Source organism: Cyprinodon variegatus, unplaced genomic scaffold (genome assembly GCF_000732505.1).
Source record: "Cyprinodon variegatus isolate N-32 unplaced genomic scaffold, C_variegatus-1.0 Scaffold393, whole genome shotgun sequence".
NCBI lineage: Eukaryota > Metazoa > Chordata > Actinopteri > Cyprinodontiformes > Cyprinodontidae > Cyprinodon > Cyprinodon variegatus.
The window spans coordinates 218,779-241,626 of NW_015150846.1; the positions used below are offsets into that span (position 1 = coordinate 218,779).

A 22,848-nucleotide genomic window follows, 5' to 3' on the forward strand; every position below is an offset into this window, starting at 1 on the left:
TATTCAATAATGTGTGTCCTATTCTAAGTCGTGAGGTTTTTTTTTCAATACAATTTTATGTTTCTCCAAAGAACATTACAGAGCAACCATATTGCACTATAGGTATTCTTAACAACCATTTTTTTTTACACATATTTTTAACAGGTGTAAATTCAGATGTTTACCAGTCAAGTAACTGTCCTCGTTTTGTGCAAAACAAGAAACAGTAAGGAAGAAAGACAAGAAAAAAAAATAGTAGCTACAAGTAAACGCTAGGGGGAAACAGCTGTCCAAATAAGACGATTAAATAGGACTCGAGTTTTGATTGCTTTCTTATTTTCTGATAATTGTATGGTGTCAATGTATTGTTTGATTTCATGATTAAAAGCAGTAATGCACGGTTTGTAGCCTCTATATTGACATTTATATATAAAGAACTTGGCCATAATAATAAAAATAATTATCTCTTCTTTCCTCTCGGTTTAATGGACGCGTATTGCTTCCGGAGAAAGACGCAATGCATTGTGGATCTTGGAGTGTTGCTCTTGCCGTTGTCGGGGAAACACAATGTCAACATGTCAGCAGGTTTCTTATTAGTGTGTAAAACAGATGATATTTAAAAATAATAGTGAGATATGACTGAGCTGTTGGGCCGTGAGAACTGCATCAAGAACCTCCGGAAAGACCTGGTCGATATTCAGGTTGCGATTGAGGACGTGCTTTCCAGAACCGGACCGGTCCATTACACCTCCTGGAAGTCCCCAGACAAACTGGCCTGCAGTTTGGACATGGTGGCTTTGCTGGAGGAGTATGATTTTGTGAATGGAGAGGACGCATACAATCAGCACTCGCATGTTGTTTTGTTGGAGTTGGTGGTTGACAGGTATTACCATAAACACTTTAAATATTTAAAACATTTATTTGGTTTCAACCATGGGCGGTTGAAATTGAAATTTCACCAGTTTATGCTAAATTCATTTCTAAAATTAGGCTTATCCAATCTGGAGTTGGATGAGTTGCATAAAGCTGGTGGTCACTCTACCCAGCAGCCATGGGAAGTTCAAGAGAGGGGCCAAGAGGGGCCAGTCCCCCTTACACTACAAAAAATTAAACTCTACATAGGTCATATTTTCTTAAAATAAGTGCATTGGTTCTTGGATTGAGGAGATAAGAGAGACATCTTGCCAATGGAACGCGACAATTTACACTTAAAATAAGAAAACACAATTGCATTGTCTTATTTCAATTGCATATTATCTAATTATCTTATTTTAAGAGTAAAAATATGCATCCCATTTGCAAACGATCTCATTTATCTACTAAAATTAAGGATAAATACACTTAATTTAAGAAATTTGTTCTTATTTCTATATAATTTTTCCAGTGTAGAGCTGGTATTGGGCCCTGGTATAGCCCCTGTCAGGCTCGGACTGGGAACGATTTTCGCTCCTGGGGTTTTTCCATCTACACAGGCCCACTTATGGACCCCGGTTTTATGCAGTTGTACTAGCTTTGGTTATTAACACGGACGCGACAGTGACTGCTGCTGCGTAACGTCCACACTTGCATGAAGCCAGCCAGCCAGACACCCACTCACACATACAGCACTGTCACTGACTCATGTTTTCCGGTTCAAAAAATGTTCATAAACCGCCTGGATATGCAACATTTTACCCAATTTGAACCAAAGTCCATTGATCTCTTAGGCAATAAATCTAAAGAAAAACATTTTTTTACCCATAGACGGCCATCCTAAACTGCCAGATTGGGAAACATCACAACCTGGCAACAATACAAAACCCCATCATGCACCACATCTTATTTTTGCAAAATATTCGAACATAAATTCGCCAAATATAAGAGGAACATCGTAGTTTGGTTTAAAGAATGCATTTTAGTTTTATTATAATTTAGTTTGTTGCAAGGTTTTCACAGTTTGAAGAAAAAGCAAATTACACCATTTGCCAAAAATTCTTGCGCTCCTTGAGTTAGTTACTGTCACAGGTAGGTGCTGTGGCCGGAGAGTAAGTGTTGGGGCCGGTATGATTTAAGGAGCGCCGGCCCTTGCACGCTGAAATCGTGCAAATGTCCACAGATTAACTGTCCGAGCCTGGCCTCTGTGCTGTTGATATAATAAAATAAAAATAATTCTACCGATGATTATGGGTTGGAACAGACATGATGTGCATTTCCATCAGGTTTTTCTGATGCAAATTTTAAAGTAGGTTATTGCATCAGAAAATCTTGACATAGCTTGTACTGTAGTCCTCTCCTAGCCCCCACAGCTGAAAATAGCTTAATATAAAATGTGCTGTGTCTAATTCAGCAACACTTCTTCACTGAAGAGGAAGCAAGGCTTTTAACTCCTTAAAAAGGGGGAAGATACAGGTAAAATCTCCCTTCTTTTAATAAAATAAACACAATATACTTGTCATGAGAAATATTTATAAAGAAAAAAAAAACATATTTTATTTCAACAATAAATAATGTGAATTTATGTTGATCAAACAAGAAAGCTGTACAAAAGGTAACTTTAAAAAAATGTCTTTAATATTTTTAAAAGTGTCTAACAGATAAAAAAGGATTCGACTGAAGATCAACAAGCTTCTGTGTTATTTAGAAAAACCTTTATCTGAATATTTGATCCTTCTAATGAACACAAATTAACAACTTGCACTGCTTGTAATTAGTCTCAATAATTGGGCATTTGTGTGTAGTTTTTCAGCTAAACTGTGTGCTTTTCCATGTGTGAATGACTGGCAGTGCTCTGTTAGATGGTTATTTAAGAATATTTTAAATTTCTATGACTTGTCTGGTGTGTTCAGATGAAGTTTTGACTAATTAGGTGACTTCTGAAGGCTGCTGGTTTTATTGTGGGAAATCGGATAAAGAATATTGAACACAAACAGATTTCTAAAAGCTTCAAGTTTTTGTTTGGGAAAAGCATTTTCCTTCCATTTCACAATTATTTACTACCGTACTTTGTGATTTTGTACCACACTCAATCCTGATTAAATCTGTTATATTATTTTTGGCTCTAAAGTATCACCATGTAAAAATATTCAAGGGGTATTAAAACCTACGCAAGACATTTTCTGTGACAGAACGCTTAAAGATTTAATTTAACATGCTGCTTTCTCTTTTGCTTTATCTAGACTCCTGCTCCTCCTACAAAGCGTCGGGGCTTTTACAGAGTTACAGAAGGGCAGATACAGAAGAGATCAAAGCCAGCAGAAAGGATGCCTCTCAGTGGGCCTTGTGGTCAGGAACTATTGGGGTAACTTACTTCAGTATGCAAACACAAAGGTATGCATAAAGGTAAACATTTGACATTGTAATTTGACCTTTCATTGATTTTCAACTGTTTCTTTGTTTTATAGGAGAACTCCAAAGACATAAAACAGATCAAAACAAAGGCATTAGACACTAATCAGAAGAAGGTCTCCTCTCCATCTTCCCCAACCAGCTCAGGGTCTGATTTCTGCAGAAATTGTGCCTCTACCTTGTTTTGTCCAACCTCATTCAAATTCCCCCCTGAGAATCACACAAGTTCAGGTCCAGATCTCAATGCCTCATCCTGTTCTAAAATTCAACGGCACAGTGCTGCCTGTCAGACAGTGGAGTCCTTGCTTGTACCCTGTGATGCATGTTATCGAGTGCAATCCCTTTTGAGAAACACAGGAGATGCTTTGATCGATCTTTTCCAGAGTGAGGGTCTTCCCTCTGCTCTACAGCCTCTCTTAGATGCCATGCAAGACACAGTGGATCCAGGAAAAATGACGGCGGGTGATGTTGCCCTGTGGGCCAAAGAGCAACTCAGGGACATGCGCCGCCTCGGAAAACATCTTCAGGATGTGCGGAGTACAGTGGAGCCTCTTAGAGAAGCCCTCAGAAAAGCTGAATCAGAGCGAGACGGATTTAGTTCTCAGCTGGTAAGCGTGAAGAAGGAGTTTAAAGAAGAGGTGGAAAAACACCAGGCCAATATAGTCCAGCTGGAGTTAGCTCTTCAGAAAGCACAGAGATCCTCAAAGGAAACTGAGCAAAGGCTGCAAGAAGAACATAAGCAACTAAAGAGAGGTAGTTAAAGGATTATTTTCACTTTCTCCAAAAATGCTTTAAATTTAATCATTTAACCTAAAACACATTTTTTTTTCACTTTTAGCCTATTTTAGTCATTAAAACTTGCAGAATCCCAACAGGATGGTTTCTATCACCTGTTTATGTGGGGGGATCAGACCTTCACTGCAAAAAAGATCTAGAAATAAGTAAAAAAATGTTTAAATTAAGTTTTTTTACCCTAAATTTGAGAAGGTAAATAAGATGAGTTGCCAATAAAAATAGTATCTTTAAAATAAGATAATTAGAAAATATGAACTTGAAATAAGACAATGCAATAGTTTTTTTTTATTTTAAATGTAAATTGCCTTGTTCCATTGGCAAAGTGTCTCACTTTCATCCTCAATTCGAGAAAAAAACGCACTTATTTTAAGAAAATAATGACTTACTTAGATTTCCATTTTTTGCAGTGTTTGTTTACCCATCTTATCAGGGTTTTTTTTTTTTCAATTCGATCACTAGAAGCTACTTTTAATCAGTGGGTTCATTGTGAATATGTGCCAAAAAACAAATTTTACATTCACAACAGAAAAATTACCACTCCCACTGTTACAATACCTAAAAAAAGGTGTCCATTTTCTTCAGGAGACAGAAAAGAGTCCATGTTCTGCTTACCGTCAATGGAGTATTTGTGTTGAGTGAAATACCTCAAGTTTCTGTGGGTACACACACAGGACCCCACCTGGATCACAACTACAGCTCTACTGGTTCAAAGAGTTTGCAAAGAGTTCACCTTTGTGTTGCTGCATAGCCGCCTGTAGGAGAAACAACTGAGTCAGTCTGTTTGCATTGCATCACCATGTGATTGGCGGCTTGCTGTGCTCAGTCGCCACAGCTGTTAAAAGAATAACATCAAGGAGGGGTTCTCTAGTAGTTGCTTCACACCTTTTATTGAGTTCACCATGGGCAAAAGCCGTAATTTTTATTTTACTTTTTGTTGTTATTGTTACTGTAGGAATAGTAAAAATGAAAATGCCTACAAGTATCCTTTTTTGCTTTCTTTTTATGATTTAGTGAAAATAAGGGCAAGCACACTTTCCAACAATTAGAACTAGGTCTGTAAAGCTTCAAATCTAAGCATATTTATTGATTAGAACTATTCAGTCAAAGTCCAGATCTTAATTCAACCGAGAAGCTAAAAAGAAAAAAGAAACATCTCATTGCTCTATCACCCCACACATTTATGGTCACTTGGTTCGTCACCAAAAATCCCAGTGTGATGCATTGAAAAATGTGGCTTTAGTGGTATAAAAAGAAAGATGGAAATATAAAACAGGGGATGTGAATACTTTTGCAGGGACCATAGCATTAATTTGATTATTTTTATGATTTTTCTTTTATGTATTTTTGATAGAAATGTTGTCCTTGGAGGAGAACAATACCAGACTCAAGGAGAAGGTGGAACTCCAGCTAAACATGTTGCAAGCACTGGGTAAAGCACACACTGAACCTCTTTCAACCAGCTCTTCTAATGTTTCTCTGTAAGAAAGAATCATTTCCATACTCTTTCCAAACAGAAGACGAAAAGGAGATGCAAAGAGATGAAGAGGCGTACAGTAAACTCCAGCAAAGGATCCTGGAGCTTGAAACTCATCTCAGTGACACTAAACTTCTCCTCGACAAGGAGAAGGCCAAGTATCAGAGCGCTTGTTGTCGACAGGAGGTCAGCTTTGCAGTTAAAACGACAATTTTACCTGATATAAACAATTATTATTTGATGGTTGTGGATCTAGTCAATGCAGGCAAAGCAGCAGTCCTTATTAGAAAGAGTTGATGCTCTGGATGAAGAGTGTGACGAGCTACAGAAGCAATTGGAAGAGAAGGAAGATGCCCAGAGCAGTTTAAACAAACGGCTGCAAGATATTTATAAGTTGAAGGAGCAACAAGAGGCTCAGCTCTCTCAACAGCAGGTAAACGAGAGCGCCTGCACATCCATGACTCAAAGAATACAATCAATGTTCACCTGTTTGTTTTCTTCCATCAGGATATCTATAGAGAGCTCCAAAGAGAGAAGCAAACACTACAGACACATGCAGATGAGCTGGAAAAACGTGTGGCACAATTAACAGAGCATGTGAATACACTGAGGGAGCGGGAGAGACTTCTGGTGCTTTTTCCAGAGCTAAACGACTGGGCTCAAACCCAACCGCAAAGTAAGAAATTCCCACTTTCATTTTAAGTCATGCACATATTAGTTTCTGATAAAGATGTGAGGAAAGGTCTTAGAACATATGCAACTTTTAATTAGCTAACCACAAATAAATAACATTGAGAAATGCAGCCATTCATTGAAGCACACAATAAATAAATAAATAAATAAATAAATAAATAAATAAATAAATAAATAAATAAATAAAAGCCCTTATTGTTCCTTTTAAAATAAAATGTATTTTCTTTTTTCAATTCATATTCCCCTTTTTGTTGATCAGTTACCTTCCACGAGTTATTATTTCTTTGGGGTAAAAATACAGTGTGACCCAGAGGATCATTCTTCCTGCCAAATATCTCCTGGGCTGGTCAACAAACATGTACATATAAACATATGTCCATGACAGAAATTGCACAGAAAACTCTATTTCAGGGTTGAAATTTTAAATTTTATCTAAAAAGTTAAACTCTTTTCATTTATTGCATGTTCTTCCTTTTCCTTTTTGCAAGGTACCGGAAACTTGATTTTAGATATGGAGCAACAACAGCAGGCAAACAGCCTTCGTATAAAACTTCTGGAACAGGAAAATGCTACTCTCCAAAAAAGTCTTGAGAAACTACGACAAAGACAAATATTTAACTCCACCAGGGTAAGAATAGGGGACAATAACTTAAGATATGATTTAGTGGGACGAAAAGTGATATTTGAGGTAACCTAGACTCCACTTGCAATTGGATCATAGAAATCTGTCCAAAAAAGTAAAAAAATAAAAATAAAAAAAAAAGATCCACTGGACTTTGTTTCCAAGTTTGAAGACGTTTGGCTTCCCATCCAGGAATATTTTTCTATTCAAAATGTCAGAAATTCTTTATAGAGTGGGCCAAAATCAAAGCCTTGTTTTGGCTTAGAAAACATGCAAATTCTAAGTCTAAATTTTTTACTTTTTTTGGAATGACCATGACCTGGATGTCTGAATCTTCACCAGCATCATGGAAATCTGTTTTTGTGCCTTAACAGGTGGATCCACCTCGACACACAAAGTGAAGACCAAAGCGGATCAGCTGTTTGCCTGGAAAGTTCAAGCCCAACCCAGAGACCAGACTGGTTCTTTATCATTTGGAAGAAGTTTAGCAAACAAAAGCACTGTAATGTTAATGGTAAAATAAGTAAAATGAAGTTTGAGAGGCTTTCTCGGATCTAACTGATGGTGGGGAGCACTGAGATTAATATACTGTAGATGTAACAAATAATTGAGGAAAAAACAAAAGGTGGCTCTGATCCCTCCCACTGGATTAGCTTGGAGGTCACCTGGATGGTGTTAATGGTTGTTAGGGGGTTGTGACTCCCTCATCAGAGTGGTTTCATTCATATGCCTGATTGAAACTCAGAAAACCCTGCGGGGTCTGGGAGACCCCTCTGGGACCATGGAAGCTACAGCCGGGTCTAGGAGAGCCCTCTTATACGTGGTTTGGGGGGAACCCATGCGGGGTCAGGGACACCCCTCTAAGAATGCATGAAGTTTAATCAATTCAGACTAACATACCTTATAGGCAAAATAAGCATTTTGAACATTAGTCATGTTAAATGCATATTAAGCAGTTATAAACAGTCTAGATATTAATACATCTATAAATGATTTATTAACCATTAGATATGGACTGTAATACACATACAAGCATTGGACCAAAGAGAAAGCAGTGGAGGAAGAATTTAAGGGAATTAAGAAAACATTAAAATAACTACCAGAGACACTAAATACGCTAGAAGAAAGGCCTGATCAACAATGGTATTTCTAAACAAAAGATTTTAAAAAAATAGGCTTGTCAAAGCAAATTGCGGCGCTAAATGGGGACGATGAAACAAAGAACAAGACAATCAAGTCCTCAGAGAGCCACAAAGATTTTAAACATATTCTAGGAGCAATAACTTTATTATCACTGGATTAGATAATAAACCACAAAGCTACTAAGAGCCGTGGCTTCTGAAGGAAAGTCGACAGAAAAAGATCGGTAGAACAACAGGTTATCACATTTATGAAAATGAAAGGAATGGAGATAAGAACTCAGGACACTGAAGCCTGCCATCCATTAATTACCACAGTGGTGTCAGACTCCACTCATCTTATCAAGTGAGTCCAATCTGAACTCTTGATGAGATGACTGGAGTCTGGTGTGCTATTGCTTGGTTAGAAAGCAAACCTGCAGCCACACGGCCCTTTCTGGAACCACTTTGACACCCCTGCATTACCACGAAGTCAACAACTCAGTCACCCTATTGGGGTCTGTAAGCAGAAAACTAAAAAATACTGTATAAAAAAACAAGGAAGGAAAGTGAAAGGCACAAATGTGTACCTAAATGATAACTTAAAGAAAAATGCAGACATTTAACAAAAAGTTTACTTCTTGAAAAAAAACCTTCTAACTGTAAATTGCTTAAACTAAATGTGACTGAAGAGGCGAATGTGTTGTGTATTAGAGGTGATCCATTGCTGGAAAAACGCCTACCAAGGGGGGAAACAGGTGCCACTATAAAGTGCGACACAAACGACTACTGACTCCATTCAGTACAACTTGTTTCCAGATAATGGAGATGATCTCACCAACCAAGTAACACATACTTGATAAGGGAAAGTATAACAAGCAAATGTATCTATAATTTTTCTTTTTCTAAAGTTCAAATTTCAACCACCATTGTTTCTTTGAACAATTTTTTTGTGACTGCTGTTATATGTTCATCCCACTCCAAAAAAAAGGGGAGGAAATTAATAATATTAACTGCAATGATTATACAGAAACCGAAGATAGACCATTACATCTCCCAGCTGATATTTTGCCTGATATAATTTTTTTGAATCGGTATTGGCCAATTAGTGCATGCGTCGGCTGATTTATAACTGCATTCAGCAGCCAAGTCCTGTAAATATGTGAAGTTCATGCACCTCCCTTCCCTATAAAATGTTAATGTTTTGTTTGATTTGCCAATAAATGTTTTTGTTTCGTTTGAATCTAGACAACATTTGTTCTCATTGTCTTACTTTTATCATGATGGACAACATAATCGGCTCCAAGAATAGACCCTCTCCTATTACTTTTGATTCAGTTTGCAATACTAATTGCTAGGTAACAGAATTCAACTATTGAATGCAAAAGACTAAACAAAAAAAAAAAAAAAAAAAAAAATACTGTGTGTCTTTTCTATTAACATAATTTTGCATCATACATATTTGTGCTTTGTAACTGGGAATTTAAAACTGCAGAGGGAAACAAAACTGAAGTTTTTTGTTTTCTAAGTTTTACAATTACAAAAAAAAAACTCTATAAATTTTGGAGCACAAACTGTGTTTTATGAGTCGCAGATCTAATCTTACATTTGCACCTTTGCTTTAGTTGATCGAAAATGTTTGTAAAACTATTTGTGCATTGTAATTTTTGAGTTACAACACAACAAATTCTTAAATACAGGTATGCAAATTGTGCAGAGTCACATAAAAATCGTATGCCTTCTCAGTTCGGCTTCAGTTTCTCTGAAACAAAGGGTACAAAATTCAATTCATTTTATTTCTTTAGCGCCAATTCACAACACATGTCATCTCAAGGCACTTACAGTTCACCAGATCTTACAGTCAAATTGATTGAAAGTTTTCTATCTAAGAAAAAACTGTTGATTGCATCGACTCATTGACTAGAAGGCAATCCCTCACACTAAGCATGCTTGTAGCGACAGTAGAGAGGAAAAACTCCCTTTTAACAGAAAGCAACCTTCAGCAGAACCAGGCTCAGTGTGATTGGCTTTCTGCCAAGGCCGACTGGAGTTCAAGGAGATAGATGCAGGCATACAGAAAGAAGCAGAGATACAAAGGGAAAGTGTCAACCAGCTCCACAGGCGGCCCCGTCCAGGAAACACACAGCAAGGCAGATGACTTCCGAGCCATCTCCCATGTCAGTGGATGAAAGAGAGCACATCCAGCCAGTCACAGTCAGAGAAACATGACTACACTGAAAAACAGGCAGAGCCCGAACATCTGTAAACAAAGGTGTTGATGGCAGCAGCACAGGTGATATTTCTCTCCAGGACAGTGTCACAGCCAAACAGGAACAGACCAGATTGAAAACAAATGTAAACAGTTGTATATATATCCTCCCACATTCCTTTTGTAGTGTCATACATTTTTTCTTTATCACAGCTACTAATCGGCGAATACAACTGAACAAATATGCTGCTGTACCACAAATTCACCTTCACTAGTTACACCCTCACTTATTTTCCTACTAAATGATCTGTGACTTGTGGGTAGTTCATACAGTTGTACAGCAGAGGGCGCTGCCTGTTTCCCATTTGACTGTAGAAAAAAACCCTGCAATTAAAAAACTTCTATTTTAATGTTTCTCTGCAACTTCACATTCGCAGTTAAAATGCACACATACTTGTGATTCCTAATTACCATTGTACCCTTTATCTCTGTAAACAACTCTTCAAACCACAGAAGTGAACAAAGAGAGCAAGGCCACAAAAAGCTGATACAAATCAACTCTGTTTTTAATCCAAGTTAGATAAAAAAAAAGTCAAACCTTAGAAATGTAAATGCATTTAAGCAGATTCATTTTTGACAATGCATTGTTTTAATGCTCCTAAGCTGGAACAGCCATGGCTGACACAGCTCAGCATTCAGGTCATATGATAGGTGTCTCTAACGAACCTGCATGTGTGTGAAAGAATGGCCTTTAAAGAGCATGAGTCACGTGGTTCTGAGTACATAGCAGCTCACTCAACCTTGAGTCTTTCACACAAAGATGTGAGGCGCAGGTGTCTGTCACTGATTGTGTGCTGCCTGAACAGAGGAGTGCTAGTTTCCATGGAAGTGTGTTTCCATCATCCTCAGCATTTGTTTCCTGCATTCCAAGTCCCTCTCCTTTAATCTTTAACCATTTTTTTTTCAGAAAGAAGTCAACTGTACAAATAACAGTAATAGTAGCAGCAATACCCAGTGCAATAATCCTGTTAAATAAGAGACTTCAGCTGTTTGATACGTATATGTGGACACACTGTATAAACTGTATATACCCCATGCACCTTTTCCTCTTTTTGGCACCTTTTTGTTTATATTTAGCCAACGTGACAAGCAAATTTCTCCACTGTGAGATCAATAAAATCTATCTTATATTAACAAATTATGCAAAAAACACATTGACTTTCTGTTTTGTTTGTATATTTTGAAGAATTTGAATCACATTGAGCTTTATTGTTTTACCATCCACTGTATATACTTCATGCACCTTTTCCTCCATTGTGCACTGTTTGTTTAGAGAGCCAATGTCACAGGTGAATTTCGCCATTGTGAGATCAATAAAGTTCTATTCTACTCTGTCTCTCTTTAGGAATACCGAAACCACAGAAACTACTGAGGTACATTTAAGGAAAGTTGATTTCTGGTCAAAATTTGCATTGGTAGAAATTTCTGACGTATGAGTGGAAACAAAATGATCTGCTCAAATAATTGTCATAAACACCAGGAACAGTGTCCAAATCCATTAAACACTTTTAACTATACATTCTGTTTTGATTTTCTGTTGAAACAGTGCATAGTTTTAAAATGTGAGTAAAAATGTAACGTTTTACTTTGCAAATAAAAAAATACAAAATGTGGCATGCTTTGCACTCGGCCCCCTTCACTCTGATATCCCTAAACAAAATCAAGGGACTCAGTGAATAAATAAAGTTAGTCTGTTTGTAATTTCATCCTTGCTGTTGTGGTAGGGTGACCACATTTGGGTTTCTGAAAAGGAGGACATTTTTTTTTGGCAGGGGGGGTCAACAGTTGGGCCGCTGACTGGACCGGACCCCCGGACCTCAGCAGAGAGCCATGAGCCAGGGGCCGGTAAGGCAGGCTGGGGGAAGCACATCTCTGACGGCTCGGTTCGAGTGCCCGGTATGTTTCAACTATGTGCTACACTGTTGTCGACCAAAATCCCGGACAATTTTGAAATTCCCCCCCAGACATGTTTTTAGGTCTAAAAAGTAGGACATGTCTGGGTAAAAGAGGACGTCTGGTCAACCTATGTTGAGGGAAGGTCTACGATGGTTGTTTGAGGACAAGAGTAAACAGTAGTGTTGCGGCCATGCCATTTTTTTTTCACCCGATACCAGGCTGTGCAGTATCATCCGATATCGATACCATACTGAAACCATCTGTTTGAAATTGTGTGGTGTGTGTATATATGAAGGACTGCATACTACTTAGGTGTAAAATAATTGCCATCATGGTTTTGTCAAGCTGCTGCCTACCTTTGTGAAGCAGGAAAAAGACTAATACAAAGTGAATCTGGTAAAACTTTTTATTGCCTACCTGGAATGGGTGACAATAGTTGAATAAACTTTTGGCTCTCAAAATGGTATTGGTGCCCTATTTGTCGGTACACACCGATACCGATACCACCATTTTAGATAATGGTATTGGTATCGGTGCAACACTAGTAAACAGCGGTGTAAGAAGTGGAGGAGTTTAAAAAAGTGCCTGGATGTAAAAATGAAACACAAATCTTTGAATATCTAAGGGTTTGTTTCTTTATCTGAAATTAGAAAACTATATAGACACTGCTGCCCACCTATAGTGACTGCTTTAACTGAACAAACAGGTAAAAAGGCCAACGACGACTCTGGAGGAGGTGCAGATGAAAATCTGTCAAGAAAAATTGTCAAGTGTTGCACTCTGCTTTTTTTGTAGAGAGGTAGGAAGATGGTTAATGTTAAAAATAAGCAAATAAGATATATGAAGTCCAATTTCCAGGCAGAGGAAGGCAAAAAAAGTACATAATTCTGAACTCGGAATACCCATGGTGAAAAATGGGGTAAGCATCTAGGCGACCAACCCTCAAAGCAACTTGCTGTGTCAGAATGAACCAGTAAAAGTCCAGACTTAAATCTGATTAGGGCTGTTTACAGAAATATACATCAAATTTGGCAAAGAAGAGATAGAGTAGTCACGTATTTAGACAGAAATATTACCACTAAAAACTTGCTGATTTGCTTTGATCTGCTGCTTTATACGGGCTGCACAGTGGAGCAGTGGGTAGCACAGCTGCTTTGCAGCAAGAACATTCTTGGTTTGATTCCCAGCCCGGGGTCTTTCTGCATGGAGTTTGCATGTTTTCGCTGTGCATGAGTGGGTTCTCTCTGGGTACCTCAGCTTCCTCCCACAGTCCAAAAACATGACTGTTAGGTTAATTGGCTTCTCTAAATTCGCCTTAGGTGTGAGTGTGTGTGAATGGCTGTTTGTCCTGTTTGTCTCTGTGTTGCCCTGCGATGGACTGGAGACCCCGCCTCTTGCATATTGAAAGCTGGAGATAGGCACCAGCACCCCTCATGACCCCAGCAGGGATAATGGTGACAAAAAAATGGATGGATGGAAGCTACTCTATACAATTTCTGAGAAGAGTTTTACTTTACGGATTGGGGATGGTGAGCGACAGAAAAACTTTGTAATAAATATTTATACAAGGTTCCTTACCTCCTTGTCATTATTTTTTTTTTGGTGTTGATTTTGTAAATAATCAAAGTTGCTTAACTGCGGTTTTTATTTCTTCCTCATGACTTGAAAGAGAAGAACCTGGAACACAGAGCAACTCCAATGATGGAAACTATTGGGATCAAGCCATGTGATGCCAGCTCCTTTTCAAACAAACCAATAATATTCCAGTGGGATTTTGGTGCTGCTTCAAAACATTTATTATTTTTTGTCTTTTTGAATTTTACACAAAGTAATGTTATAACACAGGGATCTTAGACTTTGGTGTGCTAATGCAGAGTACAATAACGTTTAGAAGTAAGAAAGGCCTGATCGCTCATATTTGTGCACCCTAGCACAAAAAGAGAGATCAAGTTGTGAGAATGTTAAGCCTAAAAAAATCAGCATCACAGTATAAATATAAAGTCACCAACCCAGACACCAAAAGCATTGCTATGAAACAAATTAACTGGACAAATCTGTGCAAAGTTGTATAAAATTCTTGCAGACCTTACACCAAAATGCTTTCTACAGTACAATCTACATTTGAATTAACTCATTTTTTTTTTTAAATGAAGGATAATGATTTGATAAAATACTTTATCTATCAGGCAAATTAACAAACAAAAAAGTAAATCAGCTTTGGATATAAGAAGTGTTACATTTTAAGGCCATTGGTTTCTATTGTAACATGCAACAGAAAATGAACATCAGTAACAACAGAACTGAAATCTTTTTAAGTGCTTTTACATATTTCATGTGATATCGACTCGATGGTCATTAGTGCAAAGTAAAGGGGACATTGTCTCCATGTTATGGTAATGTTCTTACATCTGTGCCTTTTTCTGATCTAGGTCAGACTAGTGATAGGGACTGCTGCAAATCTAAGGGATTACGGAGGCCTCGGAGAGACGAGGGAGAATCCAGGTTTAACATACTGCCTGGCTAATATTTATTCATAGTGGATCCCTATGAAAAACTCTGTGCTTTTCCATGCACTCATGTAAATAAAATGTAGGGACATGATCTCAGTTTGATGTGCTCTTAAAATAAAGGCTGTAGTCTGGAGAGGTAGGGAAAAAATGCTGATCACATGCCTGGGATCAGGGACACAAATGATTGAAGGATCATGGGATGAGATTAAGAAGATAATCTGAACTCTTAAACTATAGAGTTTTGGAGACTAATAAAGCCACATGTGTCAGTAACACGTATGATGCATACGATGAAAGGAAATGATTAAAAACAGGAAATACTGAAGCAATTCCAATCACATGAAAAATAATAGCAGTATCTATAGAATAAAAATAGATATATTTAATATTTTAAGATAAATAACAAGACATTTCTGTATACTTAGGTCCTAAGATGATTGACATTATATTAATAATAAATATTTAAACAGTATATGTATGAAAACAGGGTAAAAAAATGCAGATAAAAGTAAAACAACAACAAACTTAAGCTTTAAAAAGGATGAAATCCATCTATAATAGGCAGTAGAAAGAACCAATTGGCTGAAATATTTTATATTTAGGTTTCATAGATTGAGCTATTCATTACACACAAACTCCATAGATATGGGTGTGTAAATTCTGATAAAGAATTTATGCTCTAAAGGATGAATAAGACGTTATGAGAACAGTTAGTGCATTTCCACTAAACTTAGGAGAACCAAAGATTTTTGTTGCTTCTATATTGTAAATTGTTGTATAAATTATGTCAAAATCTTTCTAAAAGATCAAATATGAAAAAAAGGTGTAAGTAATAATAGTAAAACAGGGTATGAACAGGAATTTAGACAAAACTGGCCAGGTTGCAAGAAAAGAGCTTATTATGTTCTCAAGGGCAGTGACGAATATCTGTACCGTACATTTGATTCTTACATATACAAATGTGCTTAACAAAAAGACAGAACAATGGCCTTCCATCCTATCTTCAGATACCAGAGTAATGAGTACAGACCATGTAGCGCTACAGGAAGAGAGATACAGATAGTACACTAGGCGTAATAATACAGTGCACGTAGGAGACAACAGATAAAACCAGGCAGGATCGATGATGATTCAGAATCGTCTCACATTATCTCTTCCCAGAAGCCTCAGGAGCAGCTGAAGCATCAGAGGAGCTGATCTGATGTGCTGAGGTGACCACTTGACCGTCAGGTTGAATGGACTGCACCGTTTCCACCAGGCTGCCGCTGGGTAGCACCACATAGCGGGCGGCCATGTCTTTGGGCTGCAGCTCCCTCAGTCCCTCTTTACTGTGCCAGATCCCATAGCCAAAATACACCAGGAGACCTGGGAACAGGGTGGAACAGGACACTGATAAAACTGATTACAGGTTAAAAAAGAAAAAAATGTGCACATTACTGAGAAATTACAACATAAAATGCTAAAGATTTCCTTAGGAGTAAATGACCTATCTTTAGAAGGTTTTTTTTTTAATATTAATGAAAATGTTTAATTCTGTGACACAGAAAAGTAAACAGTTTAAGATTATGATTGCACTTTAAATTAGATGTTCTATGATTTAAAGGAGGTTCTAGTTTATTTTGTAACAATATCAAATGTACTACAGCTTACTTTAGTTTATAAACTGTTATAAGGGTATTTGAAACAGGGTGGATGGGGGTACGGCAAAAACTTTCTTGTTAACTACAAGGGGGACAGCAAAAACAAAAAGGATACAACTGTGCTCATCAGTATTTAGCTTTTCTAAACAGTGTTATCTGTTATGAATGAATGAGGCTTTCTGTAACTTAGCCATGGTTCTGTATTGAAGGTACCTGTTTTGGTACTTTAGGAGGCTTTAGTGATACTTTAAACAGAAAATATTGGTTCTACTTATTTCCAACTTTTACGTAAAGGTGACGTGGTTGTAGATCCAATAAACTCTGAACGTAGAGAGACCAATTCCACTTAAAGTGAATCTCAATCTGATCAGAAAAAAACAAACTACTTTGGAATAGTGATGTTTTTTATTAGCATCTTTTAACTTCAAACCCTGAAGCAGCAAATTAACTGAAGAAAGGAGAATTTATTTACACTTCAAAAACGGTATAAAAATAAGTCATCCTTTCTTAAATCAAATGTATTTACACCTAATTTGAGTAGGTAAATAAGATGATCTGCCAATGGAATTAGTATTTTTACTCTTAAAATAAGATAGTACTGTATGTACTTGAAATAAGCCAATGCAATTGTTTTTTTCTCAATTTAAATGTAAATTGGCTTGTTGCATTGGCAAGGTGTCTCACTTACATCCACAATTCAAAATGCATATTTTAGGAAAAAATGACTTGTTATGGTGTAGTACTATTTCCTCTTAAGATTAATAAAGAGAAATAGTTTTCATCCGAATATTTTTACTGCCACATATTCAATTTTTTAGAAGAAAGTCAGAGGTAAGACACCTCAGCCTCTCCTATTCACATTTTCCTACTCAGTCTTGCAACTTTTGAAGACGCTTCTGCTAACTTTTCAAACTTATAACTCAGATATTTTATCAAGCCAGTAAAAGAGGAAGTTCATTATAACAAATCAAACTACATCCCTTAACCAATCATGCAGTTTCTCTGACTATTTTCTTCATAATTTTTGTAGTACTACTTGGTGTAGTATTGAAAACAGCCAAAATTGGAAAAACATTGTCCTTACTCAGATTATACTTTCTACAGATAACAGATAACCATTGAAATAAGGTGTTTGAAACATGATGCCATAGAGAGTGCATTTTAAGAGTGAACATTAACACTTCCTAAGTTTGCAGAATCAATTTAAATCCATCATTATTAGACACAGAAATATGTTGTTTTTTAGAGTCAGGTTGGTTTCAGTGAAAAGTTAGACAAAATTAGGAATTACGCTTTAGGAAATTTGAACTAAACATTACTTGCAAAATCATATTTTTTTTATAAATCCATGAATTATTTCTAGAAAAAACTAAGAATAGCTTATAAAAATATTTATGGCTACCTTGAAAAACACGATATAGTTGAATAACACTTCAAAGGTATAAAATACATCATTTCAGGCCACATTTATCCTAATTTGAAGTGAAGAATTCTGGGCTTTTGTTTTTATCAAAGATTTTATCTGTATCCATTCTAACTGAGCCAATGATACCTGGAAACCTTTTATGTTCAACATGTATCTATACAACAAGAAAGCAAATTGCCAGCTTGTTTCTGGCTCACATGAGTGTTTAAAAGGTTTACCGACGCCCCTCCCATTAAATCTGTCATTAACCGTCTCATCCCCACCATCTACATCCTCTGAGAGGAAATCTGTTATCTTTAAGTACAGAAAATGTTTGTGCAATCTGCCCATGCACTACATCATGTTCACTTTTTAATGACATTCAAATTGTTTCCGATTCAAAGACTCATATCACGTTATGTTGAGTCCAGTCAGTGATTTGTAATGAGGAATCTGATAGCTGATAAAAAAAAAAAAAAGTTTTTTTTTAAACATCCTTAAAATCCCATTGGGTTAGTAAAGCTCCTAAAACCTTGAAGTTTCAAAGGTGCAAATTTTTTTCTGCAATAATCCTCCTTAATTTTGTACTTCAGCATGCTCATAGTAAGCAATGGCATATTTCCCTTGGTAATAAGACATACAGATTTGCTTGTCTGGAAGCTTGTCAAATCCTAAAAAACACAGATATGGTGTGAAAACAAAAGGCGTCACAGTGGGATAAATAAGCAGAGGAGTGAATACAGACTGGGGTAGTGTTTTAAGTCTATATTTATGTCTGTTTGCTAATATCAGCTTGTTGTAAACATGCTTCTCTTTTGAAAAAATAAGCAAAATGGTGCAAAGGTGATGTTTTGCATTAACTAAAATAAAAAATATTAAATAAATTCAGTTGATGTACTGTTTTTTCTGTCTCATACAACAGTGGAAGTGGCAGCCTTGTGGTTAGGGCATAGAGCTTGGAATCCTGAGGTTATGAGTTCAAAACCCACACCCACAGACTGCCACTCTGGGTATCTGAGCAAAGACCAGTCTGGGGTTACTGCACAATGGCAGCTCAAGGGGATGGGTTAAATGCAGGGAATGAATTTTGTAGATAAATAACAATCTGTTTCACTATTTCAGCAGCATTATTGATAGTTATTTAGAAGAGAAACGAATGAGTCATTGATCCTTGTTATTTAAAAAAAGAATTACCAACATACATTGGTGTTTTTACTCATAGTTATCTTATGGTAGCTGTTATTTTACCTATAGCAATCCACACCGTAAACCGAATCCAGGTCAAAAGGCTTAGCTTCATCATCAGGAACACGTTGAAGAGGATACTGGCAGCTGGAGTCAGTGGAACCAAAGGTACCTAAGGAACAAAAAATTTTTCTTATTCTCTGATCATTGGTCATACATTTTCACAATATGTCACCTTATTAAAGTTAACTGTGCAGCATAACGTATGATCTATAAGCTCACCTGGAATGTTTGGCGGTTTCTTTGCGGCTCATGAATCCATATTAGTGCTAAGCTAAGAGTAAAAGCTAAAGTGAAAATAACCAGAAGCATTGTAAAACACCAGACTGGGAACTGAAGCTGTTCGTTTCCAAACTCCAGCACAGCACAGAGGGACACTGAGCTGACAATCAGGGTCATCACACAGAAAGCCACCACTTCGCCGGGTTCACAGTCCCCCAGCAGCCTGTCCAGGTAGGGCTCCCAGTAGGCCCTCAGCTGCCCCACCCCACGCCGCTCTCTCGTCTTCTGCCTCTCCACCAGCTGGAGTTTGTCCGAGAAGGACTCGTACTGCTTGGGCTCTTCGGCGTCTTCAGTTATGGTCTGTGCCTCTGAGGGAGCAGCGCACACCTCAGCTTTGGCGTCGGGAGATTTTGTAGAGGTATCCTTGGAGTTGGTCTTCTCAGGTTGGAAGCGCAGCACGATAACGCTCGCCGCCACAAAGGTGTACGCAAGCAGAGTCCCGATAGACAGGAACTGTACCAAAGCCTCCAAGTCAAAGATCAAAGCCATGCAGGCCATGAGGACTCCAAACACCAGGATGGCATTGACGGGAACTTTGGTGACAGGATTGACCCTGGCAAAAATGGAGAAGAACAACCCATCCTCTGCCATGGCGTATACAATCCGAGGAAGGGAGAAGAGATTACAGAGCAGCACAGTGTTCATAGCTAATAAAAAAAAACAAAAGGAAAATGGAAATATTAGTCAAAAATACATAATTGAAAGTAGAAATCACAAAAAGGCTGAAACTCACCACAGATGGAACCTACGGCCACAATAATCCCAGCCCAGCTGTAGCCGCGGCGGAAGAAGGCGTCTGCCAGGGCTGAGTTAGGGTCCAGGGTACGCCAGGGTACCATCAGTGTTAATACGCAGGAGACCAGGATGTAGGCTGTCGCCGCCATTCCAAGAGAGATAGCAGTGGCAATTGGAATGGCCTTCTGAGGATTCTTCGCCTCCTCGCTTGAGGACGCAATCACATCAAACCCAACGAAAGCATAGAAGCATGTGGCCGAGCCAGCCAGGATCCCTGACATCCCGTAAGGTGCAAAGCCACCATGCTCCTGGTTCCAGTTGGTAGGATCAGCAAGAACAAAGCCGAAGACTAGGATAAAAGCAATGACACCCATGCTGATGGTGGAGAAGATGTGGTTCAGATAGGAGGACACTTGAACTCCGAAGGAAATGAAAACAGAGGCAACTACAAGGATACCTGCAGCCAGGAGGTCAGGGTAATGGGCAATGAGGGGCACATTCCACTGCATGATGTGTGTTTCTGTAAAGTTCTGGATAGCATGGTTAAAAATTGAGTCCAGATAGCCGCTCCAGGCCCGCGCTACAGCAGCACCACCAATCATGTTTTCCAGAATCACATTCCAGCCAATGAGAAAAGCCCAAACTTCTCCCACAGACACATAGGTAAACATGTACGCAGATCCTGTTTTAGGAATGCGTGCTCCAAACTCTGCATAACAGAAGGCAGCAAGTAGAGAAGCGATACCTGCAAAAATGAACGATATGATGACAGCCGGACCGGCAGTGTCTTTAGCCACAGTTCCTGTCAGGACATAAAGCCCAGAGCCAACCATGCCGCCTACGCCCATCAGAGTCAGGTCCAAGGTGGAGAGGCAACGCTTCAAGGAAGTCTCCATCATGTCACCGTCAAGCGTCTTGAGCCGGTTTAGTCTTTGACAAAGGCGCACAGCCGGCGCACAGCCTCTCGAACAAGTTGCCATGGCTACAGTGTTAAAGACAGGTCAGCGGAGTTGTAGCGTTCAGTCTGGACCCATTATCTGTCTAGGGAGATGGCCTGCAAGAGAGAATATTCAAAGGGACTAATATAAGAAAAGGTCTTCTGGGTTTTCAGGATGTATATCTGTAAGCTCCATTTTAGAAGAATCAGAAAATTCAAAAAGAAACTCAAGAATTAAAGCATAGAGATTCTCATTTTTAGCCAAAATATTTTCTTGGACTTCAAATAAAGAAACCATTTTGACAACTTTGTAAAAAAAAAAAAAAGCTGTTGTTTCAAAACCGTAAATTTTAACTTGATGATTTCTCAAGATCAGGCATCTCCAAAGTCGGTCCTTGAGGGCAGCTCTCCTGCAGGTTTAAAGGTTTCCCTGCTCCAGCACAGCTGATTTCCAATGATAGCTTATTAGCAGGCTTTTGCTGAACAGCAATCATCAGAATCAGCTGTGCTAAAGCTGAGAAACCTCTAAAACCTGCAGGACAGCGGCCCTTGAGAACTGACTTTGGAGATACCTGCTCAAGATGAATGCCTAATTTAAATCCTCCTCTTAGTAGGGCTGATCCAACGCTAATATGCAGTTTTCATTCTGGATCTATATTTGAAAGCCTTATAAAAACTCAAGCAACAGCTAGTTGAACAGAAGGGCTCCCTTACCACTATGTGTCTTCAGAAGACAATTGTTGCCCAGAAGCATACAACAACTTCTTATTTTTCTGGTTTTAATGCAACTTTTAGAGAAAACTGTTATTTTCTCACCCTCAGCCATGCAACCTACACTTAAATAGCATACTATATCAGGCTCGGACCGGGAACGATTTTCGGCCCTGGCATTTTTCCATCTACATCTGGCCCACTTATGAACCCCCCCCCCCACTGAAAAAAAATTAAAAATAGAAGCACAGTCAAACGCGTGTCTCAAATTTGAAACACAATACGAATACACATTGTGGATTAACCGATCTATCTTCAAATATGCACCGCAAAATATTTTTGCAAAATATTCAAACATAAATTCGCCAAATATAAGAGGAACATTGTAGTTTGGTTTAAAGAAAGCATTTTAGTTTTATTATAATTTAGTTTGTTGCAAGGATTTTACAGTTTGATGAAATAGGATTTTACAGTTTAAAGAAGTAGAAAATTACGCCATACCAACCGTCACAGGGATGTGCATGAAAAGGAAGGGTTATATATACTGCATGCATTATTTAGGTAGTTAATGTATTACTTTTTGAGCTCCTTGAGTTATTTACTGTCACAGGTGGGTGCTTCGGCCGGAGAGAGGAGGGCTGGCCCCCGCACGCTGAAATTAGGACCGGCCCACCGGGCAAAGGCCTGGTATCTACAATCCAAGCCTGTAATATATTTATCCTGGACTTTGCTACTATTGGTTAGCAGTGCATGAGAAGATCAGAGATAAATATAAATGGCCCAGCTGTAGGTTGAACATTTTAATCTATTCTAAAAGATCTTAATGGACCAAGCTTCATATTTCCTTCCAGGACTATCAGCTGCACAGTGGGGGCTGTTCAATAGAGATGGGCAGATCAAGAATACTTTTTTTTTTCCACTCTCACATGCCCTCCAGCAAATTCACCAAAGTCTTCCAGTCTTTCATCAGCAAGCAGCATTTGTTGAGTGGCATCAATTTTGTTTCATTGCCATAAGATTTTGTTTTAAATAGCTTTGAAACTTCGTTCGATATTGTTCAATTGTAAAAGTCAAGTAAAACTTTAAAAAAGGAACAGTTTGATGATGCATCAAGCTTCAATGTAAAAAAAAAAAAGTAGGTGTATTGATCAGCAATAGTGACCCTGTATTCAATGGCGTAACGACACAACAATAGACCCGTTAGCAACATTAT

General features: G+C 38.2%; 2 protein-coding genes across 4 annotated transcripts in view; one reads left to right on the forward strand and one right to left on the reverse strand.

Moving 5' to 3' along the window:
* The first annotated feature begins 540 nt into the window (after positions 1-540).
* On the forward strand, positions 541-9,248 carry ccdc157 (coiled-coil domain containing 157). Of its 2 annotated transcripts, XM_015387378.1 has the most exons (9): positions 541-862; positions 3,135-3,285; positions 3,360-4,056; positions 5,450-5,527; positions 5,613-5,758; positions 5,829-6,005; positions 6,080-6,248; positions 6,754-6,893; positions 7,262-7,422. In XM_015387378.1, the coding sequence occupies exons 1-9, from the start codon at positions 615-617 to the stop codon at positions 7,286-7,288; spliced, it is 1,833 nt and encodes a 610-aa protein (XP_015242864.1). In that variant the 5' UTR covers positions 541-614; the 3' UTR covers positions 7,289-7,422. The 2 variants fall into 2 exon arrangements, with proteins under 2 accessions (XP_015242864.1, XP_015242866.1); XM_015387380.1 differs by lacking the exon at positions 6,754-6,893 and having other exon boundaries at positions 7,262-9,248.
* Positions 9,249-13,955: 4,707 nt separating this feature from the next.
* The window catches only part of slc7a4 (solute carrier family 7 member 4), a 10,868-nt gene continuing 1,975 nt past the window's right edge, over positions 13,956-22,848 (reverse strand). For both annotated transcript variants that reach the window (XM_015387425.1, XM_015387426.1), the window contains exons 2-5: positions 19,986-21,041; positions 19,193-19,899; positions 18,974-19,082; positions 13,956-16,045 (exon numbers count right to left, since the gene is read on the reverse strand). In XM_015387425.1, coding sequence (XP_015242911.1) covers positions 15,828-16,045; positions 18,974-19,082; positions 19,193-19,899; positions 19,986-20,967 — 2,016 coding nt within the window. In that variant the 5' untranslated portion in view covers positions 20,968-21,041 and the 3' untranslated portion in view covers positions 13,956-15,827. The remainder of the gene's footprint in view (positions 16,046-18,973; positions 19,083-19,192; positions 19,900-19,985; positions 21,042-22,848) is intronic.